Source organism: Aquarana catesbeiana, linkage group LG05 (genome assembly GCF_042186555.1).
Source record: "Aquarana catesbeiana isolate 2022-GZ linkage group LG05, ASM4218655v1, whole genome shotgun sequence".
NCBI classification, from domain to species: domain Eukaryota; kingdom Metazoa; phylum Chordata; class Amphibia; order Anura; family Ranidae; genus Aquarana; species Aquarana catesbeiana.
Window position 1 is genome coordinate 586,980,625 of NC_133328.1, and position 21,377 is coordinate 587,002,001.

General features: G+C 44.0%; 1 protein-coding gene across 4 annotated transcripts in view; it reads left to right on the forward strand.

Annotated features, from left to right (window-relative positions):
• OXR1 (oxidation resistance 1) overlaps positions 1-21,377 on the forward strand; it is an 830,701-nt gene that overhangs the window by 668,993 nt on the left and 140,331 nt on the right. For all 4 annotated transcript variants that reach the window (XM_073632143.1, XM_073632145.1, XM_073632144.1 and 1 more), the window contains one exon: positions 8,242-8,324. In XM_073632143.1, the coding sequence (XP_073488244.1) occupies positions 8,242-8,324 (83 nt within the window). The remainder of the gene's footprint in view (positions 1-8,241; positions 8,325-21,377) is intronic.

Below are 21,377 nucleotides of genomic sequence, written 5' to 3' on the forward strand. Positions count from 1 at the left end.
CATAACAACTGGGCGATTAGCTGTGACCAGTTTGTATGCATCCAGAAACCCCATCCCTGGATGTAAACTGTCTGCGTCCATGGCTGGGTCCTGAATCGCATATAACCTCTCGGATGAACAGTTGCATGTGAACAGCAGCATTGCATACAGGCTTAAAACTTTACCATGGGGCTACTGGCTGCAGCTCACCGCACACTATATTTGTATGGGCCAGAGCATTTCTGCTAGTCGCTAGAGAGGCTAATGGGCCCTAAAGGTTTAGGTCTGTTGCTACCAAATAGTGTTACTAAAATGGATTTCAAGTCTTGTCTCACTAGGTTTAGAAGCTAACAGAATCTCCCAAAGAAAGCTAGGGTTCTCTTAACCTTCCATCCAAAATGAAAGAAAAGTGAAGTAATGGAATTCTACTTTAAGATCCTTCATCATTTGCTGACTCAATGGTTGACCTGAAGAGATACGTTTAACGGCTCTGGTAGCTGTAATATTGCATTTTGACTGCATTGCCACCCGCTGGTGAAATCTGGTATTGCCGCTCATCCCATGAGACAAAATGATAGATAAATCTATTTTAATAACCAGTTTTCAGAAGTTGAAGGATTTATGGGAAACAAGGAATGGCTTGTTCTAAGCTCCTCACTTGCCATTTAAGTCATAAATAGAGCCATTCTCCCCAGAATGAAGCAATTCATTTAGCAGTAATTCAGCATCAGCTGGTGGAAGGATATGCTAGGACTGTGCTGGGATTGCAGGATTGGTTGGGGAGGAGGTGGGTGGGGGATGGGGTGTTTGCCAATGGCATGTTTACAGGTGCTGTTGTGCACTTTATACACATTTTCATAGCACCATGATGGACATACAAATATTTACCCACAAGGTCTCCAACATTGCTACACAAAATTGGTTTGTAAAAAAAAAACAAAACAAAAAAAAATAAATCAAATAATATTTTTTTTTTATATATTTGAGTGCAGGTCTAGGTAAAGGGCCATTCCCTTTTTTAATACCTAATGATTTTTTTTTTTATTATTATTAATGCATAACTCCACATTCAGACAAAAATTATGTACAGTACACCCCTCACATTTTTGTAAATATTTTATTATATCTTTTCATGTGACAACACTGAAAAAATGACACTTTGCTACAATGTAAAGTAGTGAGTGTACAGCTTGTATAACAGTGTAAATTTGCTGTCCCCTCAAAATAACTCAACACACAGCCATTAATGTCTAAACTGCTGGTAACAAGTGAGTACACCCCTAAGTGAAAATGTCCAAATTGAGCCCAAAGTGCTTCACAGGTTTCCACTGGGGTCCTCTTCCACTCCTCCATGACGACATCACAGAGCTGGTGGATGTTAGAGACTTTGTGCTCCTCCACCTTCCGTTTTGAGGATGCCCCACAGATGCTCAATAGGGTTTAGGTCTGGAGACATTCTTGGCCAGTCCTTCACGTTTACCCTCAGCTTCTTTAGCAAGTGGGCAGTGGTCCTCTTGGAGGTGTGTTTGGGGTCGTTATCATGTTGGAATACTGCCCTGTGGCCCAGTCTCTGAAAGGAGGGGATCATGCTCTGCTATAGTATGTCACAGTACATATTGGCATTTATGGTTCCCTCAATGAACTGTAGCTCCCCAGTGTCGGCAGCACTCATGCAGCCCCAGACCATGACACTCCCACCACCATGCTTGACTGTAGGCAAGACACACTTGTCTTTGTACTCCTCACCTGGTTGCCGCCACGCGTTTGACACCATCTGAACCAAATAAGTTTATTTTGGTCTCTGACCACAGGACATGGTTCCAGTAATCCATACCCTTAGTCTGCTTGTCTCCAGCAAACTGTTTGTGGGCTTTCTTGTGCATCATCTTAGAAGATGCTTTTTTCTGGGATGACGGCCATGCAGACCAATTTGATGCGGCGTATGGTCTGAGCTCTGACAGGCTGACCCCCCACCCCTTCAACCTCTGCAGCAATGCTGGCAGCACTCATACGTCTATTTCCCAAAGACAACCTATGGATATGACTCTGAGCACGTGCACTCAACTTCTTTGATCGACCATGGCGAGGCCTGTTCTGGGTGGAACCTGTCCTGTTAAACCGCTGTATGGTATTGGCCTCCGTGCTGCAGCTCAGTTTCAGGGTCTTGGCAATCTTCTTATAGCCTAGGCCATCTTTATGTAGAGCAACAATTCTTTTTTTCAGAGCCTCAGGAAGTTCTTTGCTATGAGGTGCCATGTTGAACTTCCAGTGACCAGTATGAGAGAGTGAGAGCGATAACACCAAATTTAACACACCTGCTCCCCATTCACACCTGCGACCTTGTAACACTAACGAGTCACATGACACTGGGTAGGGAAAATGGCTGATTGAGTCCAATTTGGACATTTTCACTTAGGGGTGTACTCGCTTTTGTTGCCAGCGGTTTAGACATTAATGTCTGTGTGTTGCGTTATTTTGAGGGGAAAGCAAATTTAGACTGTTATAAGCTGTACACTCACTACTTTACATTGTAGCAAAGTGTCATTTCTTCAGTGTTGTCACATGAAAAGATCTAATAAAATATTTACAAAAATGTGAGGGGTGTACTCACTTTTGTGAGGTACTGTATCTGCATGACCATGCTGTATAGCAGTGGTGGTCAATTTGGTGAATATAGGTGGCCCCTGATATTGAGCCGCCCCCTGGACATAGATTAGATTAACACACTTGTGTTGCGTTAATGTGCAATAATTCTTGTGTCTTACCGCTGGTCACTGTAACACATGGTGACCTGTGCAATTTGAAGTAGCAGGCAACACAATGACACTGTGCTCCTATGGATTCGCAGTAGCAGAAGCTCCTAGGCTTAGTACTGGACCACAGCTGCTGCTGACAACTGGCGATTCTAGCGCTAACGCCTGCTGTAGCCGTTGTCACCCAGCATGCAGCCCACGTGATGGGAGATCTGGTGCGCAAAGAGCTGTATGCTAAGTGCTGGCTGGTCACATGTGGCCAGCAGGCAGCTTATTGGTCACCAATTCTGTAAAATTTGCATACATATATTGTACTAAATCAGATGAGTTCCTCTGGCCAACCCAACAGAATTATTGTCAGTATATGTTGTGTCTGTGCTCCTGGGTAAATAAAGGAAAGGAGTGCAGTAAGTTTAACCCCCCCTTAGTATCTCTAGTATGTGGTGGTCTCCTATTGGTGCTGCAGATTGTATTTGCCCCTTCAGATCGCCACCTAGTGGCTGGAGGGAGATTCACATGTAGGAAACAAAAGGAATCCCAGATTTTGCAGATTTTTGTATACACTGAGGGAAGCATGTTCTTTTGAGGTGTAAAAATAATAGCCTGTGGCATGATCCATGTGATAAAGACATTATATAGTGGATTTTACTCTTCCTCCTCGACTCTCATGATTCAGTAGCTTTCCTCCCTGAGCTCCATGTGCGGATGAGAACTCCCAGTGCTCTTAAGGCTTAATGTACACAGGATGTTTTAGAACCTCTCCTTAACGATTTAACTTGACAGTAACCAATATTTAAAAACTTCAGTTTTGCCGCGTTAGTCGCGTTTGCTTTTTTAGAAGCTTATTTTTAAAAATTTTTTTTATTTATTTAATGGTCAAAAATGAAAAACTCCTGTAAATGAAATGCAGCTAAATGCAAGTTACCGCGTTTACACACGTTTACCAGCGCATTTTTTTTTTTTGCTTTACAAAAAATGCTTCTAAACTCAACTGCTTAGAAACAACTATAAACAACCCTGTGTACATGTACTGATAAGATAACATAGAGGAGAGTTCAGGGGCAGCTGAAAAAAACGCCCGGCTGCTCCTAAGGCTGCGTTCACACCTGAGCGTTTCAACCCGCGCGGTTTACCGATATTTTACCGCGATTCTGCCGCAATTTTGTTCAGGTCACCAATGTAGTAGGCAGAAAAACGCCTGTAATCTGCCCCAAAGAAGCTCATGTTCTTTATTTGAGCTTAGGGCGTTTTTCAGGCGTTTTGCTTCAGGTGACAAAACGCTCAGAGGTGAACAGGTGTCATTGAAATGAATGGGATTTTGCTTGTTGGGTGTTTTTCAGGCGTTTTTTCTGGCGTTTTATGAGCTGAAAACGCTCAGGTGTGAATGCAGCCTAAACGTCCATTTACCATCAGCAGTGTACATGAGGCCTTAAAGGGAAACTGTATTAAGAGAAATTATCAGCTGCCATTCCAGAAAATGCTAGTTGTCTGTCGGCCATGCTTGTGATTTTTTACTGGTATGGGACTATTTGATAGATTAGGTGTTCTGACATCACTGGCTGCATACTTGTTTTGGTTTATTAACTTATCGAGGTCTGAGACAGACAACTGCCATTTTCAGAAGGAGCTCCGCATTGGCAGCCTTACCTATTTCTCAGTGCAGGGTTCCTTTCAAACATTAAAGAGGAACTTTAACATCCACCCACACTTACCTTTTTTATGGCCTTTTTTTAATGCTTTAATAAAATATAATTACAAGCCCAATGGATCCAGAGATGTCCTGTCTTCTTGCACCGCATTTCTCTTACAGATCCAATCCGATACTGCCATCTTCTTGTTTGTCATAAGGAGCCGACTGTCTCTTCCTGGTTTTTGTAGCCGGGCCCGCCATGCCAGAAAGAACCACATAGGCTAAGCGAGATCTGGTACCATGTCAGTTTACAAGTTCACAATGGTGTGCGGTCCAACGAGCACCCTCACCGGTCCTGAACCTCTTTGATCTTTGGCCATTTTGATTGGTTGAGCCAGGATGTTGTCATTCCTGCGCATACACAGGAGTTTATGTATCTTAGCAGATGCCGATATAGTGAAGCAGGTAAGAATACTTTAAAGCAGAATAGACATAGTATGGGGAATTCAATAAAGCCCAATGACACTTTTCTGGTGGTATGGCCCAATAAAATAACCTGTGCCAGATTAAAAATCTCTGCCCCATGAGTAAGCGCCAGTGGGTGGGGTGAAATGCGTTGGATGCGGCCTGGCGGGGGTCCAGGCTGAAACTGCCATTCACTACCATAACAGCTCTTGACTTGATGTGCGGCTCCTGGGACACCTAGTCACTCTCTAACTATCCCTGCTGCCAGGTTCACTAGCTTTACCGACACGTACAGCAGATTCAGGTAGTTCTTAATAATGCCACTTTTACAATGGAGGTAATTAAGATCAACTGTAAGTTGGTGTACAGAGACCTGCACTCTTCTCTGTGCAGTGCTTCCAGGAGGGATCAGCATAATGCTTTGTGGCATTCACTGACCAATCATAATCGCCCTTCTCTGTCCCAGAAGTGCTGCAGAAAGAAGAGGGAGAAGAGCGGGGATTTTAAATCCCCAGACTGATAAACCTGCTTTGCTACTGAGAGCTTGCCATCCTCCAAGGTAAGTACAGCACAGACTGGTGGGAGGAGTTGGGGATAGTGTACGGCGTTCACCTTTTTTTTTTTTTTTTTTGTAACAAATGGTTAAAAAAAAAATACAAAAAGTTGAACTAAACCCGTCGATTTTACAGTTCCAAAAAATAGTTACATTCCTGGCACGTGTCAGGAATGTATTTTTCCCATTGGTTGTGCTCTGAACTATCAACCCAACAAATGGCTGTTGTCATAACTGATCACATGTGCAGCACCATGGCAGATCAAACCGAAGCTAATGCAGGCCATACATGGTCGAATTCTGAATGAATTTTTTTCCTTCGAAAATCAGAAATTGTGAGTTTTGTGATCCGATGGCGCCACCATTGATTTCCAAATTCGACCAACCAAGCCTCATGTTGCTACAGAAAAGAGTTCTTGTGGCTGGGAATCTTCTTTTCTTTCCAAGAATTTTATTTTCTTGCGCTCATGCACATTTCTTTTCAATTATATTTCTGGCACAATTCTCCCATCATTGAGGGGGTAACGATTAGAAAGGGGTGGATAACAATCAAAGATTTAAAAGAAAAAAAAAATTAACTTTTAAAAAAATTTTACATCTGATTTTTATCAAATTTTATTTTAAGAAAATGCTTTTGGAGTAAAAATCGATCTAAAGATTGTTTTCTATTTAAGATACAATAATAATTTAGTTTATTCAGCATGAAATGGAGCTTAGTTATGTAGCATGAGGCTGTATATTCTGCAATATTTTACATTTTTGGTAAACACGTTTTAATGAATCCAAGCTCTGCAAGCTGAGATAACATGCACTGCATTGATGCAGTCTCATAATTTGAAAGTAACAATGAGATAAAACAAAGTTCAGGAATATTCCTTTATCATATTGTTTTGCAAATCTATGTACACTACAAACTGTACAATTTAAATCGGTTCTGATATTGCTATTTTACTAACCTGACCGCTTATTATTTTAAATAGGAAACCTTAATTTTGTTTGCAAATATTAAAGATTCTAACTACCAGCAAGAATGAGTCCTTACATTTAGACCCCCTTTCACACTGGAGCGTTTTGGAGGCACTATATCATTTAATAATAGCGCCTGTAAAACACCCTAAAACAGCTACTCCATGCACTCCAGTGTGAAAGCCCGGGGGCTTTCACACTGGAGCGGTGCGCTGGCAGGGCGTCAGAAAAAGTCCTGCCAGCAGCTTCTTTGGAGCGGTGAACTCACCGCTCCTCCACCACTGCTCCCCATTGAAATCAATGGGGCAGCGCTGCGATACCGCCGGCAAACCGCTGCGCCGGTGCCATTTTGCGGGCGGATTTAACCCCTTTTCGGCCACTAGCGGGGGGGTTAAAACCCCCCCGCTAGCGGCTGAATAGCGCCTCTAAAAGGATGGTAAAGCGGCGCTAAGAATAGCAGCGCTTTACCGCTGACGCCCGGGACGGCTCGGTGTGAAAGGGCTCTAAAAGAGCACCTGTCATTTCAGATCCATCATGGCGCTGCCTGTTGGTGTGCATCCGCTCACCTGCTGCCGCCACGTCCCTCACCTTGTTGTGTCACTGCCGCATCACCAGCCGTCCCATTAAAGTGAATGGGACTGTCGGTGAGTCAACAGCGGGTCAGAGGAGGAGGCACTGTGGGACAGAGATGACAGTTGCTCTTTAAAAATGATGATTTATTTTGAGTTGATTTAAATCAAGCCTTTTTACTAGTGATGTAAATTGACTTGATTTAAATCAAATCCACCCTGATTAGAAAGCTGCAAAATTTTATTTTTGAGTAAGGCCTCATGTACGTTGCTGCTGGTAAACGGACGTTCAGAGGCAGTTGGATGATTTTTGAACTGCCCCTGAACTCATCCAATGTTTTCTTATGTGCACATGTACACGGGTTCATTTAATGTCGTTTTAGGCAGTTGTGTTTTACAGGCTTTTCTTTGAAGTCAAAAAAATGATTTCAGACGCCAAACGCGGCTAAATGTGACAACTCGCGTTTAGCCGTGTTTCGTTTACAGACATTTTTCATTTTTGGCTATTTTGAAAAAAAAATAAATAAAAATATATAAATATATATAATATTACATACGCAGCATCTAACAGACTTTTTAAACGTGGGTTACTATCTGTCAAGTTAAATCATTCAGGAGAGGTTGTAAAAACGTCCCGTGTACATTAAGCCTAAAGGTCTGCTTTGTTGGGTTTAGGAGATGACAAATGTTTTATATTAGCAGCCCTCTGTTTGGGGGGGGGGGTGGGGGGGTGGTAAAGGGGGTGGGGCTTATATGCGTCAAGTGCGCTGTAAGTTGCGCTGTCCACTCAACTCCTCATAGCTCAGCCATTAGCAACTACAGAAAAGTTTTTAGCCCTGATATAAATAAGCTGTCTATTTTTTTGTTTTGTTTTTGTTTTTTTGTTTTTTTTTCTTTTCCTTGATTTGTAATTCTGCTTTCACGCCGGTTCCTGTAATACCGCGGACAATTTTGCTTTTTTGTTTTAATCAATTATAAAGTGTCTGTCAAGCCTGTTTTTTAAATGCATGTTTTATAGACGGTACATAAACGCCTCCTAATCGTTGGGGCTATCCTTTATTCCAGATAATAGGAAGCACAGCCCCGGCTAATGTATCACACTTGTCACAGTAGTTTATATTGGTTAAAGAGGAGGGAAAAAAAAAAAAAAACGTTAACGCAGGCAGCTGGGTTTCAGTTAGACTGATTCTCCTCCGGTTCCAGATTGAAAGCCTTGTAACTGGTGAAATAGAATGTCTTGCAGCAGCTGTGTGCTAGCCAACAGCCTGTGACAATCCTGAAGGAGGAACATGAATCTAATGCGTACCTATCCTCATTACCCTTCAGATACCGGGCAGAAAAAGACCCTCGAGAAGAAAGATGGGCGACGGATGTCCTTCCAGAAGCCAAAGGGGACCATGGAGTACACGGTACGCTTTCTCCTTCTACTTTAAACATCCCCCCCCCTCTTCTTTTCTCCTCCCGTGCTGAATGACAATTGTGAAATCTCTTGGCTATGACTTGTGTATATCGAACGTTCTGTTCTGCTCAGATCTCAGTGTTTATAATGTGCCCCAGGTATATACTCATCACTGGCCGTGTATCTGTAACGCAGGCTATGGGTCACAGTGTGGATATCTACCTTGACCTTGCCTGGACGAATAACCTTGCACGCTGCCTCTGCTTATTGCTATTGATTGTAAAGCTCAGAGATGATAGTTGTGTCTCTCCCCGTCAGCCGGTGAAAATGGAGCCTTTGTGATTGCTATGTTCTTGAAATGACCCTCAAAACCCTCTGCTGCAGTCGGCTCCTCTGTTACTAGGGGCAACCGAATATCAAATCGCGCATATTTTATTATGTCAATGTCTGTCTGAGCGGGGAATCAAATTGATCTGTGTTTAGTCGTTTTATGTGTGTGTGTACGTCTGTTATCAGACTTGCTAGCTGTCCCTGTACTTTTTTATTGCTCTCGAAGGGTTTTTGCATTAAGGCAGTTCAAAGAGCAAGGATAATGTGCAAAGTGCCGTAGCCGGTGGCAGCAAATCAGAAGTCAGCTTGCTGTGGTCAGGTCGCTGAACGAGCAGGGTTGATTGGTTCTTATGGGTTGCTGCACTTTGCTCCAAATACTCTAAAGGTCTAATTTAAAGTAGTTCTAAACCTTTTATTATTGTTTTTTTTAATATTAAACCATGCAATACTCGCCTGCTCTGTGTAATGGTTTCGCACAGAACAGCCCCCTATCCTCCTCTTCTGGGATCCCCTGCTGGTGCTCCTGGCTCCTCCTCTTTAGCAAGTGCCCCATAGGAAGCCACATCCTAGGACAGTGATGGTCAATCTTGGCACACCAGATGTTTTGGAACTACATTTCCCATGATGCTAATGCACTCTGCAGTGTAGGTGAATATCATGGGAAATGTATTTCCAAAACATCTGGGGTGCCAAGGTTCTCCATCACTGTCCTATGAGGACACTTGTGCAGGCTCATTCCTCCTGAGCCATGCTGTCTGTGTCTATAGACACAGACAGCACAGTTTGCCTTGCCCCCTCTTCACAGGATTTGGAGGACAGCAGCAGGAGGACATAGCTCCCGCTGCTATCAATCTGCCATATGAGGGAAAGAGCTGCTGCTTTTGGGCACAGTGCTGGGTCTAGATTGGGCTTGGGTAAGCATAAGGGAGAGGTGGATCCTGGTCACAGAAGGTGTTTTTTTTTTTTTTTTTTTTTAAATAACAAACCTGTCACAGTTACCTGCTCTGTGCAAGGGTTTTGCACAGAGCGGCCCCGATCCTCCTTTTCTGGGGTCCCTCCATGGCACTCCTAGCTCCTCCTCTTCTCGAGTTCCCCCATGGGGAGATGCATTCTATGGGGGCACTAGTGCGGGCGTGCTCCCGAGTCCTTCTGCTGCGTCTATTGACACAGACAGCAGGACTCGGCCCTGCCCCCTGGCTCCCGTGTCACAGGATTTGATTGACAGCAGCTAGAGCCAATGGCTTCTGCTGCTATGAATCTATCCAATGAAGACCCGAGACAGCGGCTGGAGCATTCATTGAGGAAATGCATCTAGAATGAGCGACTGCCGGAGTTCACAATTCTGTAGATTCGCTGTTTGGCACGGACCTTGATGCTAGAGGAGATCACTGGGGCAGCTACAATGATTTCCATCTTCCACAGGGATCACACAGGTTTGGCACATATACACTTACAAGGTTCAAGCTGGTCCAATGTAACTATGTAAAAATCTCCATATCTCGAATTCTGCTTTAAAACATTTTCCCGCCCAAGGTACATCATATGACGATCTTGACTTTAAGTGGTGATATCTGAATGATGGGTGCAGCTACAGGCATCATTCAGATATCGGCTTTTACAGCCGGCGATTCCCTACACCATAAGAATGATCATAGCGGCTGTTCCACTGCTTGATCGATCTTACGGGTGTCGAGAGGGGACGCCCCCCACCTCCCTCCGGTGCTTCTACTGACTCACCGCTTCCATCGGTGAGTTGGAGAACAGATCCGCTGGCCCCGGATGGTAACCATAGAGATTTCCAGCGGACCAGATGGTCGCCGGAGTCTCTATGATCGTTCGGAGGCCGGGCACAATGTTAGAACGTCACACCCGGCCTCTGCATTCAAACGAATGGCGCCGTTTTATTTATTTATTTTTATTTCAGGCTTCCCAGTCTAGAGGTGAGATGTAGGGTCTTATTGAGCCCACATCTCACTGTAAAGAGGACCTGTCATGTCAAATTCCTATTACAAGGGATGTTTACATTCCTTGTAATAGGATTAAAAGTGATCAAATTTTTTTTTTTAAAGTGTGTAAAATTAAAAATAAAAAACAATTAAAAAATTAAAGTGCCCCTGTCCCCGTGTGCTCGCATGCAGAAGCGAACGCATACGTAAGTCCTGCCCACATAGGAAAACAGTGTTCAAACCACACATGTGAGCCATTGCCGCAAACGTTAGAGCGAGAGCAATAATTGTAGCCCAAGACCTCGTCTGTAACTCAAAACATGTAACCAGTAAAAAATTTTAAAGCGTCGCCTATGGGGATTTTTAAGTACCGAAGTTTGACACCATTCCATGTGCGTGTGCAATTTTGAAGCGTGACATGTTGGGTATCTATTTACTCGGTGTAGCATCATCTTTCAAATTATACAAAAAAATTGGGCTAACTTTTTAATTTTTTTTTTTTTTTTTTTTTTTTAAAGCATGAAACAGTTTTTTTTCCCCCAAAAAAAACGTGTTCGAAAAATTGCTGCGCAAATACCGTGCGAGACAAAAAGTTGCAACGACCGCCATTGTATTCTCTAGGGTCTTCGCTAAAAAAACATATATAATGTTTGGGGGTTCTATGTAATTTTCTAGCAAAAAAATGATGAATTTTACATGTAGGAGAGAAATGTCAGAATTGGCCTGGTTTGGAAGTGGTTAATATTATTATGTTTTCTGTATTAGGTTTTGCTCTGTCATTTCTCACTTATGTCTAATAGAGGGTTTATCAGCTCTTTGATTAATGTTAAGTAATTGTTGACCATGTTCCTTATTTTATCAGTCATTCCTGACGTATGCTAGCTTATATTAATGGGAACTGTGTCCTACCCTGTAGCCTTTTATTTCACAATACACAATACCTTCTTCCTTTCTGTGTCATAGTCCGATGAGGCAATATGATGGCACAGGGTTTGGTAGGTCCTGGGAAAAAAAACACATTCATTGGTGGTGAGACAGTTTCCAGGTTTGCTTACCTACTTTTGATTTTAGACCCCTTTCACACTATGTAGAATTTATTTATTTATTTTATTTTATTTATTTAAGGTACTTATATAGCGCCGTCTAATGTAGAATTTATTTATTTATTTTATTTTATTTATTTAAGGTACTTTATTTATTTAAGGTACCTTTCACACTATAGCGTTAAAAATAGCGCCTGCAAAGCGCCCTGAAACAGCGGCTCCATTCACTCCAGTGTGAAAGCCCGAGCGCTTTCACACTAGAATGGTGTGCTGGCACGGCGTCAGAAAAAGTCCTGCCAGCAGCTTCTTTGGAGCGCATTAGGAGCGGTGAACTCACCGCTCCTAAAGCACCCCTGCCCATTGAAAACAATGGGGCAGTCCTGCTATACCGCCGGCAAAGCGCTGCCACAGAGGTGTTTTTTGGGCGGATTTAACCCCTTTTCGGACGCTAGCGGGGGTTAAAACCGTCCCGCTAGCAGCTGAATAGCGCCACTAAAATGATGGTAAAGCGCCGCTTTACTGCTGACGCTCAGGGCGGCTCAGTGTGAAAGGGGTTGATAAGTGATTTGTAAACTTCATGGTGGTTTTTTTTTTTTTTTTTTTTTAACCACCTGTCAAATGGGCCAATTCTGACACTTCTCTCCTACATGTAAAAATCTCCATATTTTTTTTTTTTTAGCAGAGACCCTAGAGAATAAAATGAAGGTCGTTGCAATTTTTTCATGTCAAACGGTATTAGCAAAGCGGTTTTTCAAACACAACTTTTTTTAAAAAAACATACACTTTATTTTATTTTATTACACACAAACACAAATAAAACTCAATGTTTTTGTAAAATGTAAAAGATGATGTTGCGTCGAGTAAATAGATACCTAAAATGTCGCGCTTTAAAATTATGTATGCCGTGGAATGGTGTCAAACTACGGTACTTGAAAATCTCCATAGGTGATGCTTTAAAAATGTTTGCAGGTTACTAGTTTAGAGTTACACAGGAAGGAGTTCTGGTGCTAGAATTATTGCTCTTGCTCTAACGTTCGCACCAATACCTCATGTGTGGTGCAATTACTGTTTTCATATGCGCGTGGGACTCGCATATGCACTCGCATTTGCGCATAAGCATGGGGGGGGGGCCACGGCAGTCACGTTATTTCAGGTCCTCTTTATGGAGAGATCTGGGGTCTAGTAGACCTCCATATCTCTCCTCGGTCTGATCGGCTGCTAATGACCGGGTAAACGAAGAGGCGAAAAATGAAAGTGACGACATCCTTGTCGCTTCCTGTTTCCAGGGTCAAAGAGAGGGAGGAACAATATAGATTCCTCTTTCTCTGTGTAGTGTCACTGCCATTGCCAGTCAGAGCGCTCCCGACTCCATGATCAGACGGCAGAGCTCTCGAGAGGTGGCGACGGGAGGGGGGGGACACCCATCCACCACCCGCAGAGGTGATTGTGTGGCTATTCTGCCACTCAAATCACTTCTGCTAAAAAGGGAAAAGCAAGCCGAAAATGTTATTACCAGAATGATGCCTCCTGTATTGATTTGTATTGTAAGTGTACTGTCTGCCCTCATGTTGTAAAGCACTGCGTAAACTGTTGGCGCTATATAAATCCTGTATATTAATAATAATAATAATGCCTGTAGCTGCAGGCATCATCCTGGTATAACCACTACGACCCAAGAATGTCATATGACTGCCTACAGTCGGAAAGTGGTTAAATAATAAACATCTTATACTTGCCTGCACTGTGCAATGGTTTTGCAGAGTGGCCCCAAATCTCTGGGGCAAACTGCTAGCTTTGGGGACACTTGATCCTGAAACCGAGCTCTATGTGTCTATTGACACATACACAGTGCGACTCAAACCCACCCCCTGCTCCCTCCTCACTGGATTTGATTGACAGCAGCAGGTGTCAATGGCTCCCATTGCTGCCTCCATTACCAGTGAGGATAGAGGAGAGCGCCACTGATCTCAGGCACAGTGCTGGATCGAGATTGGGCTCAGGTAAGTATTAAGAGGAGGGCTAGGGGCAGCTGATATTGGAAGGTTATTTGCCTTAATGCAGACAATGCATTAAAGTGATTCTAAAGCCTGAACCTGCTCTCAATCCAGCCCTGTGCACGAGAGCAGTGACTCTCTCCCTCATCACAGGGTAGCTTGATGGCAGCAGGAGCCATTGGCTGGGGCTGATCCTAGGTCTGAAGGTGCAGAAAGTGGGTCTGATCCTAGGTCTGAAGGTGCAGGAAGTGGGTCAGATCCTAGGTCTGAAGGTGCAGGAAGTGGGTCTGGTTGTAGGTCTGAAGGCGAAGGAAGTGGGTCTGGTTGTAGGGCTGAAGGTGCAAGAATTGGGTCTGATCCAAGGTGTAGGAATTGGGTCTGATCATAGGTCTGAAGGTGTAGGAATTGGGTCTGATCATAGGTCTGCAGGTGCAGGAATTGGGTCTCATCATAGGTCTGCAGGTGCAGGAATTGGGTCTCATCATAGGTCTGAAGGTGCAGGAATTGGGTCTCATCATAGGTCTGAAGGTGCAGGAATTGGGTCTCATCATAGGTCTGAAGGTGCAGGAATTGGGTCTCATCATAGGTCTGAAGGTGCAGGAATTGGGTCTCATCGTAGGTCTGAAGGTGCAGGAATTGGGTCTCATCGTAGGTCTGAAGGTGCAGGAATTGGGTCTGATCGTAGGTCTGAAGGTGCAGGAATTGGGTCTGATCGTAGGTCTGAAGGTGCAGGAATTGGGTCTCATCGTAGGTCTGAAGGTGCAGGAATTGGGTCTGATCGTAGGTCTGAAGGTGCAGGAATTGGGTCTGATCGTAGGTCTGAAGGTGCAGGAATTGGGTCTGATCGTAGGTCTGAAGGTGCAGGAATTGGGTCTGATCGTAGGTCTGAAGGTGCAGGAATTGGGCCTGATCGTAGGTCTGAAGGTGCAGGAATTGGGTCTGATCGTAGGTCTGAAGGTGCAGGAATTTGGGCTGATCGTAGGTCTGAAGGTGCAGGAATTGGGTCTGATCATAGGTCTGAAGGTGCAGGAATTGGGGCTGTCAAACGCTAAGGTAATGTGAAAAAGGTTGCTAACCTCGGGTATAGGTTAGAGCTGTGGTTCTCAACCAGCAGACTGGTTTCCTGTCATCTCTGACAGCTAGACTTTAACTGTTGGAGCTAATTGGGGTTGCGGCTCAGCAGGTGTGCGCTGTCTTGCATTCCTGCAGCTCTAGAAGTAGGGGTGGAGATTTTGGGTCCTTTTTAGCCAGCTTTAGCTGCCCTGGACACCTGACAGTCCCAGTAAAGTGATGCACATTAGGCTCCAAATTCCCTACTAGTACAAAGCAGCAGCCAGAGCTGACAGGAGGACACTTTGCCTCATTCTGGGGCCACCAAGAGTGCACAACCGTGCGGATCGCGACATATAAGCTGCACTTTTGATCATATGCTCAATTCCCAGTTGATTAAAAGGGGTTGAAATTGCCATGTATTGCCGTGTATGGCCAACTTTAGTACTATGAGGGCTAATCAGATGTCACTTCAAATGCCCTTAATGGAATCAACTTAATCCAGAAGAATTACAAACCTGGAAGTGTGAAGCCAGTGTTGAAGTCGGGGAATTCTCACAGGATCACCCAGCAGTGTTTCTTTCACAGTGCATATTAAAACACTCCCAGGTGTCTCCTGTATCGAAACTGACACACTTTTTTGCTTTTTATTTTTAAAGTTTTTATTATATAGACACTTTTTTTGGCTCTACTTCTGTGGGTCCCTGGAGTGCACTGCAGTCCACCCTGCTCTCCCGTGACCTGTATTCAGCCGACAGAGGGCTAAAGTCCACTGTCGGCTGATGTCACCCAGCCGGTTTAGACTCTGGAGGGATCCCAACTTTAATGTCAGGATTCACCCAGATGCCTGACCGGCAGCTGGCTCAACCACTCAGAGAGCCTGAGTCAGCTGCTCCCACCCCTCCACAGCCGGAGCTCCAGTGAGCGCTGGAGGGGCAAAGGAGAGAGCTGGCTCTCTGTTCACTGCAATCAGTGGTGTTTGATCGCACAGTTCTCAGTCTTGGAGCATTGGACTGATGCTGCATTCCCCTAAGTGAGTATGATTGTCCCCCCCCCCCCCCCCCATGTGTCTTTTTAATTGTGACTTTTATCATTTGAGGTAAACTGCAAACCTCAGCCTCATTTACACAAGCTCCCTCTGTGGTGGATCGCTTTTCAGAGGGTGTTTGGTATGCCAGGGAGGAGGCATTGTGTTGCCTCCTCGTCGCCTATTTTATGCATGGTTGCGTGGAGGCTGCAGTGCATTCATTGGTGGTTGAAACGCACTACCTTTGCAGCTTTAAAGTTGAAGTAAACCCATCCATAAAACGGTTTCATTTCCGGCACGTGCCGGAAATCTAACACTCCCATTGGTTGTGCTCGCAACCAAACTGTCAAACCATCCAATGGCTGGTGTCTAAACTGATCACATGTGCAGCTGTAGATTAAACAGAGGCAAGGATGGCAGCTTTCTTGGCTGAAAACGATAAGGGGGGGTTTAATTACACTTTAAGCAGGAGCGACTGGGGGATGGTAAACAGCACAGCTCAACCTTATGTTTACCACCCCCTACAGCCACAACTGTAAGCATAGCCTTAAAGTGTTAGTTAGGCAAATACACACTGTACGCAATTGCAGTACATACACTATATTGTGAAAAGTATTGGGATGCCTGCCTTTACACACACATGAACTTTAACTGCACCCCAGTCTTAGTCCGTAGGGTTCAATATTGAGTTGGCCCACCCTTTGCAGCTATAACAGCTTCAACTCTTCTGGGAAGGCTGTCCACATGGTTTGGGAGTGTGTCTATGGGAACGTTTGACCATTCTTCCAGAAGTGCATTTGAGAGGTTAGGCACTGATGTGGATGAGAAGGCCTGGCTCAGTGTCTGCTCTAATTCATCCCAAAGGTGTTTTATCTGGCTGAGGTCAGGACTCAGGCCAGTCAGGTTCCTTCCACCCCAAACTCGATCATCCATGTCTTTATGGATCTTGCTTATGGACCCTGGATGAGTAAAAATCTTCTCATGCTGGAGTTGCAAAGACAGAAGGTTTTTTTTTTTATCTTTATGCATCTCCAGTGATGTCCATGAGTGTCTTAGCCATCCGGGACTCTCCTCCTGATTGCCTGAGACACAGTATCTGCGCCATTAGCTCCCGTGGCTGTCAATCAAAGTCAGTTAGCCAATCAGAAGTGAGGAGGCATGGCCAGGTCAGGGCTCCATGTACAAATGGACATGCGGAGCTGTGACTCGGCTCCGGTGCCCCCATAGCGAGCTGCTTGCTGTGGGGGCACTCGACAGTAGGGAGGGGCCAGGAGAGCCAAAGAGGAACCTGAGAAGAGGAGGATCCGGACTGCTCTGTGCAAATCCACTGCACAGAGTAGGTAAGTATATGTTTGTTTGTTTTTGTTTTAAACGGGACTTTACAATCACTTTTTAAGTAAATCAACCCCGATGTCCCTAGGTGGTGATACCTGTGGCAAAATGCCTGATGAAGGGGTCCTGCGTGGCTCCGAAATGTCGCTTTCAGCTGTAATTATGTGATCACTGATTAAAGTTTTTGGAGATCCTGGTGTGCTTGTGACATTACTTTCTTTGACAAAAGACGGTTCCAGCCGGTGGTCGCTTCAACACCCATTTTATAAATACAGCCTCTCTACAGGAATATGTGTGTTGGTAATATTGCATTGCTACCTGTGGCAAAATTCTCAAATTTTCTACCAAAAGAAATGGCATTAACCACTTCAGCCCCGGAAGGATTTACCCCCTTCCTGACCAGGCTATATTTTGCGCTACGGCACTGCGTCACCTTAACTGACAATTTCACGGTCGTGCGAAGTTGTAACTAAACTAAATTTATTTCCTTTGTTTTCCACAAATAGAGCTTTCATTTGGTGGTTTTTGATCACCTCAGCGGTTTTTATTTTTTGTGTTTATAAACAAAAGAAAAGCGACAATTTAGAAAAAAAAACACATTTTTTACTTTTTGCTATAATAAAATATCCCAAATTAAAAAAAAAAAAAAAAATATTTCTTCATCAGTTTAGGCCGATATGTGTTCTTCTACATATTTTTGGTAAAAAAAATAAATCGCATTAAGCATAGTATTGATTGGTTTGCGCAAAAGTTGTAGCGTCTACAAAATAGGGAATAGATTTGCGGCATTATAATATAAATATATATTATATTTTTATATCGGGACTGGGACATTGCGGCAGATAGATCAGACACATTTTTGGGACCATTGACATCTATACAGCGATCGGTGCTATAAATAGCCACTGATTACTGTAAAATGTCACTGGTAGGGAAGGGGTTAACACAAGGGGGCGATCAAGGTGTTAAATGTGTTTCCTAGGGAGTAATTCTAACTGGGGGGGGGGGTGGGACTGACTGGGAGAGGAGACTGATTGTTGTTCCTAAGCATTAGGAACAACAGGTCGCTATCCTCACCCCTGAAAGAACAGGGATTTGTGTCTTTACACACACAAATCCCCATTCTCGCTCTGTCAGGAGCAATCGCGGATGCCTGGCGGACATCGTGGCCGCCGGGCACGCGCATCGGCTCCTTAGTGACCCCTATACTCCATAAAGGGCCCGTCGTACAGCTACGGCGATTTGCGCAGGAGTGCCAGTGTGCTGCCGTAAATCGATGGCAGGCGGTCGGCATGTGGTTTAAAGTGTAGGCAAAGGCAAAACTATTGGTGTTGGATAGAGTAGGGAAGAGTTGGACCCTCTGCTTTCTTGTGTGGCCTCCCCCCCACTGTGAAGAATGACCCCTCTATTCCTCCCTCCTGATGACCATTGTTGCAAAAACAGAAAGTTGTTTTAGAGTTGTCATAAGAGCAAGAGGCGAGGGGAAATCTTCCAATGGGGCAAATGTTCTGGTGACAACTGTCTAATATGGGAATTCTAACTTCCTATGAAGAAGAAAGTGGAGGGAAATCTCAGGACAAAGGCGGCAACAAACAAACTTTTTTAACCCTTCCCTACTCTATTTATAAAACTTGGGGTTTGGGCTATACATACACTATTTTTCCAAAGCGATGAATGGTGGGTTTTCTGGCTATATTTGGACTCTCCTACAGAGATTTCCCCCTCCCCTCATCTCCTGCCCCGGTGACAACTTATCACCAGACAGGAAGTAAGGGACATACCTTCAACAGCAGCAAGAATAAAATTGTCTAGACATACACTTTAAAGTAAAGCAGGTAAACGATGAAGCAAGGTGACCTCTTCCATTCCTCATGGCCTTCTAAGATCAGGACTTTTCCAGGTCATTGCTGAGTAGGAGCGGATACAACATTTACTCCTGTGATTATCAGAGGATTTTCTGTATGTCACGGCTGTCTTTTGATATCACAACACAAAGACAGTTTCTGCTGCACCAGTCAGTTCTGAAATGTTCTTCCTATTATTTCATGTTTTACTCCTTGGGCGAGCCCATTGAGCTTGTCCAGTATTGTTGGTAAAACAAAAAGCCTTGCACTACATATACAATACAGTATGTCGGTTAACTTTCTGATGGATGTTTTTTGGGTTTTGTGTTGAGAACGTCTCTCTCTTTGTATAATAAGACTCCAGAAAGCACATCTTTCAGTGTACTGCTGTCCCGTAAACCATGTAAGAGTGCTAAAGTCAGAATGGTTATCCCATTTCGTTTAAAGTGCACCAGTGCCCAGACTTTCCACATTAAAGTCTGCATCACATATGCATTGCAAAAACGAACGCAGGGTACGTTTTTGTATTGTGCTGACATATTGAATGCATGAACTTGAAAGTAATTTATCCTAAAAGATGAGTTCTCGGTATGGAGGTTTTTACATAGTTACAATTGTCCATCTATGCATATACCATACCTGGCTGATCTCCATGGAAGCTGGAAAACACTTTAGTAGACACCACTACAACGGTGATCTCCACTAACTTCTGGGTCCCTTGCAGAGTGACTGCCCTGCTGGAGTTGTAAAGTCAGAAGGTTCTTAATCTTAATGCATTCAATGCATTAAGATAAAAAGCCTTCTGTGTGCAGCAGCCCCCCCTTAGCCCCCACTAATACTTACCGGAGCCCCATCTCTGTCCAGTGATGTCCACGAGTGTCTCCGCCGTCTGGGACTCTCCCTCCTGATTGGCTGAGACACAGCAGTAGCATCAATGGCTCCCGCTGCTGTCAATCAAAGTCACTCAGCCAATCAGGAGAGAGAGCTCCATGTCTGAATGGACACACGGAGCTGCGGCTCAGGTGCCCCTATAGCAAACTGCTTGCTGTGGGGGCACTCAACAGGAGGGAGGGGCCGGGAGTGCCGAAGAGGAGGATCTGGGCTGCTTTGTGTAAATCCCCTGCACAGAACAGGTAAGTATAAAATGTTTGTTATTTTTATTGAAAAAAAAAAAGACGAGACTTTACAATCACTTCAATAAACAGAGGAGGCCACCCAGACGGCACAGGGTCCAGCCGGAGAATGCTTGACATTTTTGCAATGAATGAAAAGCATTCTCTGATTGGATGAGATGGAGAGGTGGGCAGTGACATCACAATCTCCACTTTATCGTGTATGCATATTTTTTTTTCTTCCAGAGGTATAGACCTTTTATCATGAGGATGGAGGAAGTAATCAATGGATTTTTCAAAAAGAAAAATATGCAATAAGATTCATGAAGGGGACACCCCTATGGACTTTATAGGGCAGAAAAGGAGTATGAAGAATAAATATATGTAAAAGGCACAAAAATGCCAACTTTATTGGTATACAAAAAATGAAAATTTAAAAGGCAAAGTACAGTTCACTTCAAAGGACAGCAATGGAATGAGTTGATATAAAATATTTAGAACATATGATATCACCCAGAGCTAGCGATCCCAAAGATCCACCCCAATAGAAATTGGATACGGTTTGGGGTTGGTAGCTACAGTGTACATCCCAACATGTTTCGGAGAGACCGTAGTCGGATGTAATATATTCCTTCTTCAGGGGAATTTACACAGTTGGGTAAAGATATTCTTTTACCTAAAATATAGATGCATATACATGTAGTAAAATAACGTAACAGAAACATCAGAGCCTGTCTGATGGCCTGTCATGCCACTATATAAGATAACCAGGTACATAGTACTTACATAATCAGACTCCTTGGGGAAAGGTAAAAACAAGTGGATAAAACACATGCTGGCTGCAAGGGTCCACATATGGCAAGAGAGTATCCGTGTGTCCATATGCCAGTCCACAAAGGCGCATTCACAAGGGACGCCCAATCCTCCCAGCAGCAATTAAATGAATGCCGCTGTAGGGAGAGATGATGCCAAAAGGGTATTATAGGTTCAAAAAGCCTCTTGAAGTATAGAGAGGAGTATAAAATATGAAAGAGAGAAAAAAAGATGCAACAGACTTTCAGGGCAAACAGCCTGGTCGTCCGGGTGTAAGCACTAAAGTACCTGATTAATTAGTTAATCTGTTTGCCCTGAAAGTCTGTTGCATCTTTTTTTCTCTCTTTCATATTTTATACTCCTCTCTATACTTCAAGAGGCTTTTTGAACCTATAATACCCTTTTGGCATCATCTCTCCCTACAGCGGCATTAATTTAATTGCTGCTGGGAGGACTGGGCGTCCCTTGTGAATGCGCCATTGTGGACCGGCATACATATGGACACACGGATACTCTCTTGCCATATGTGGACCCTTGCAGCCAGCATGTGTTTTCCCGCTTGTTTTTACCTT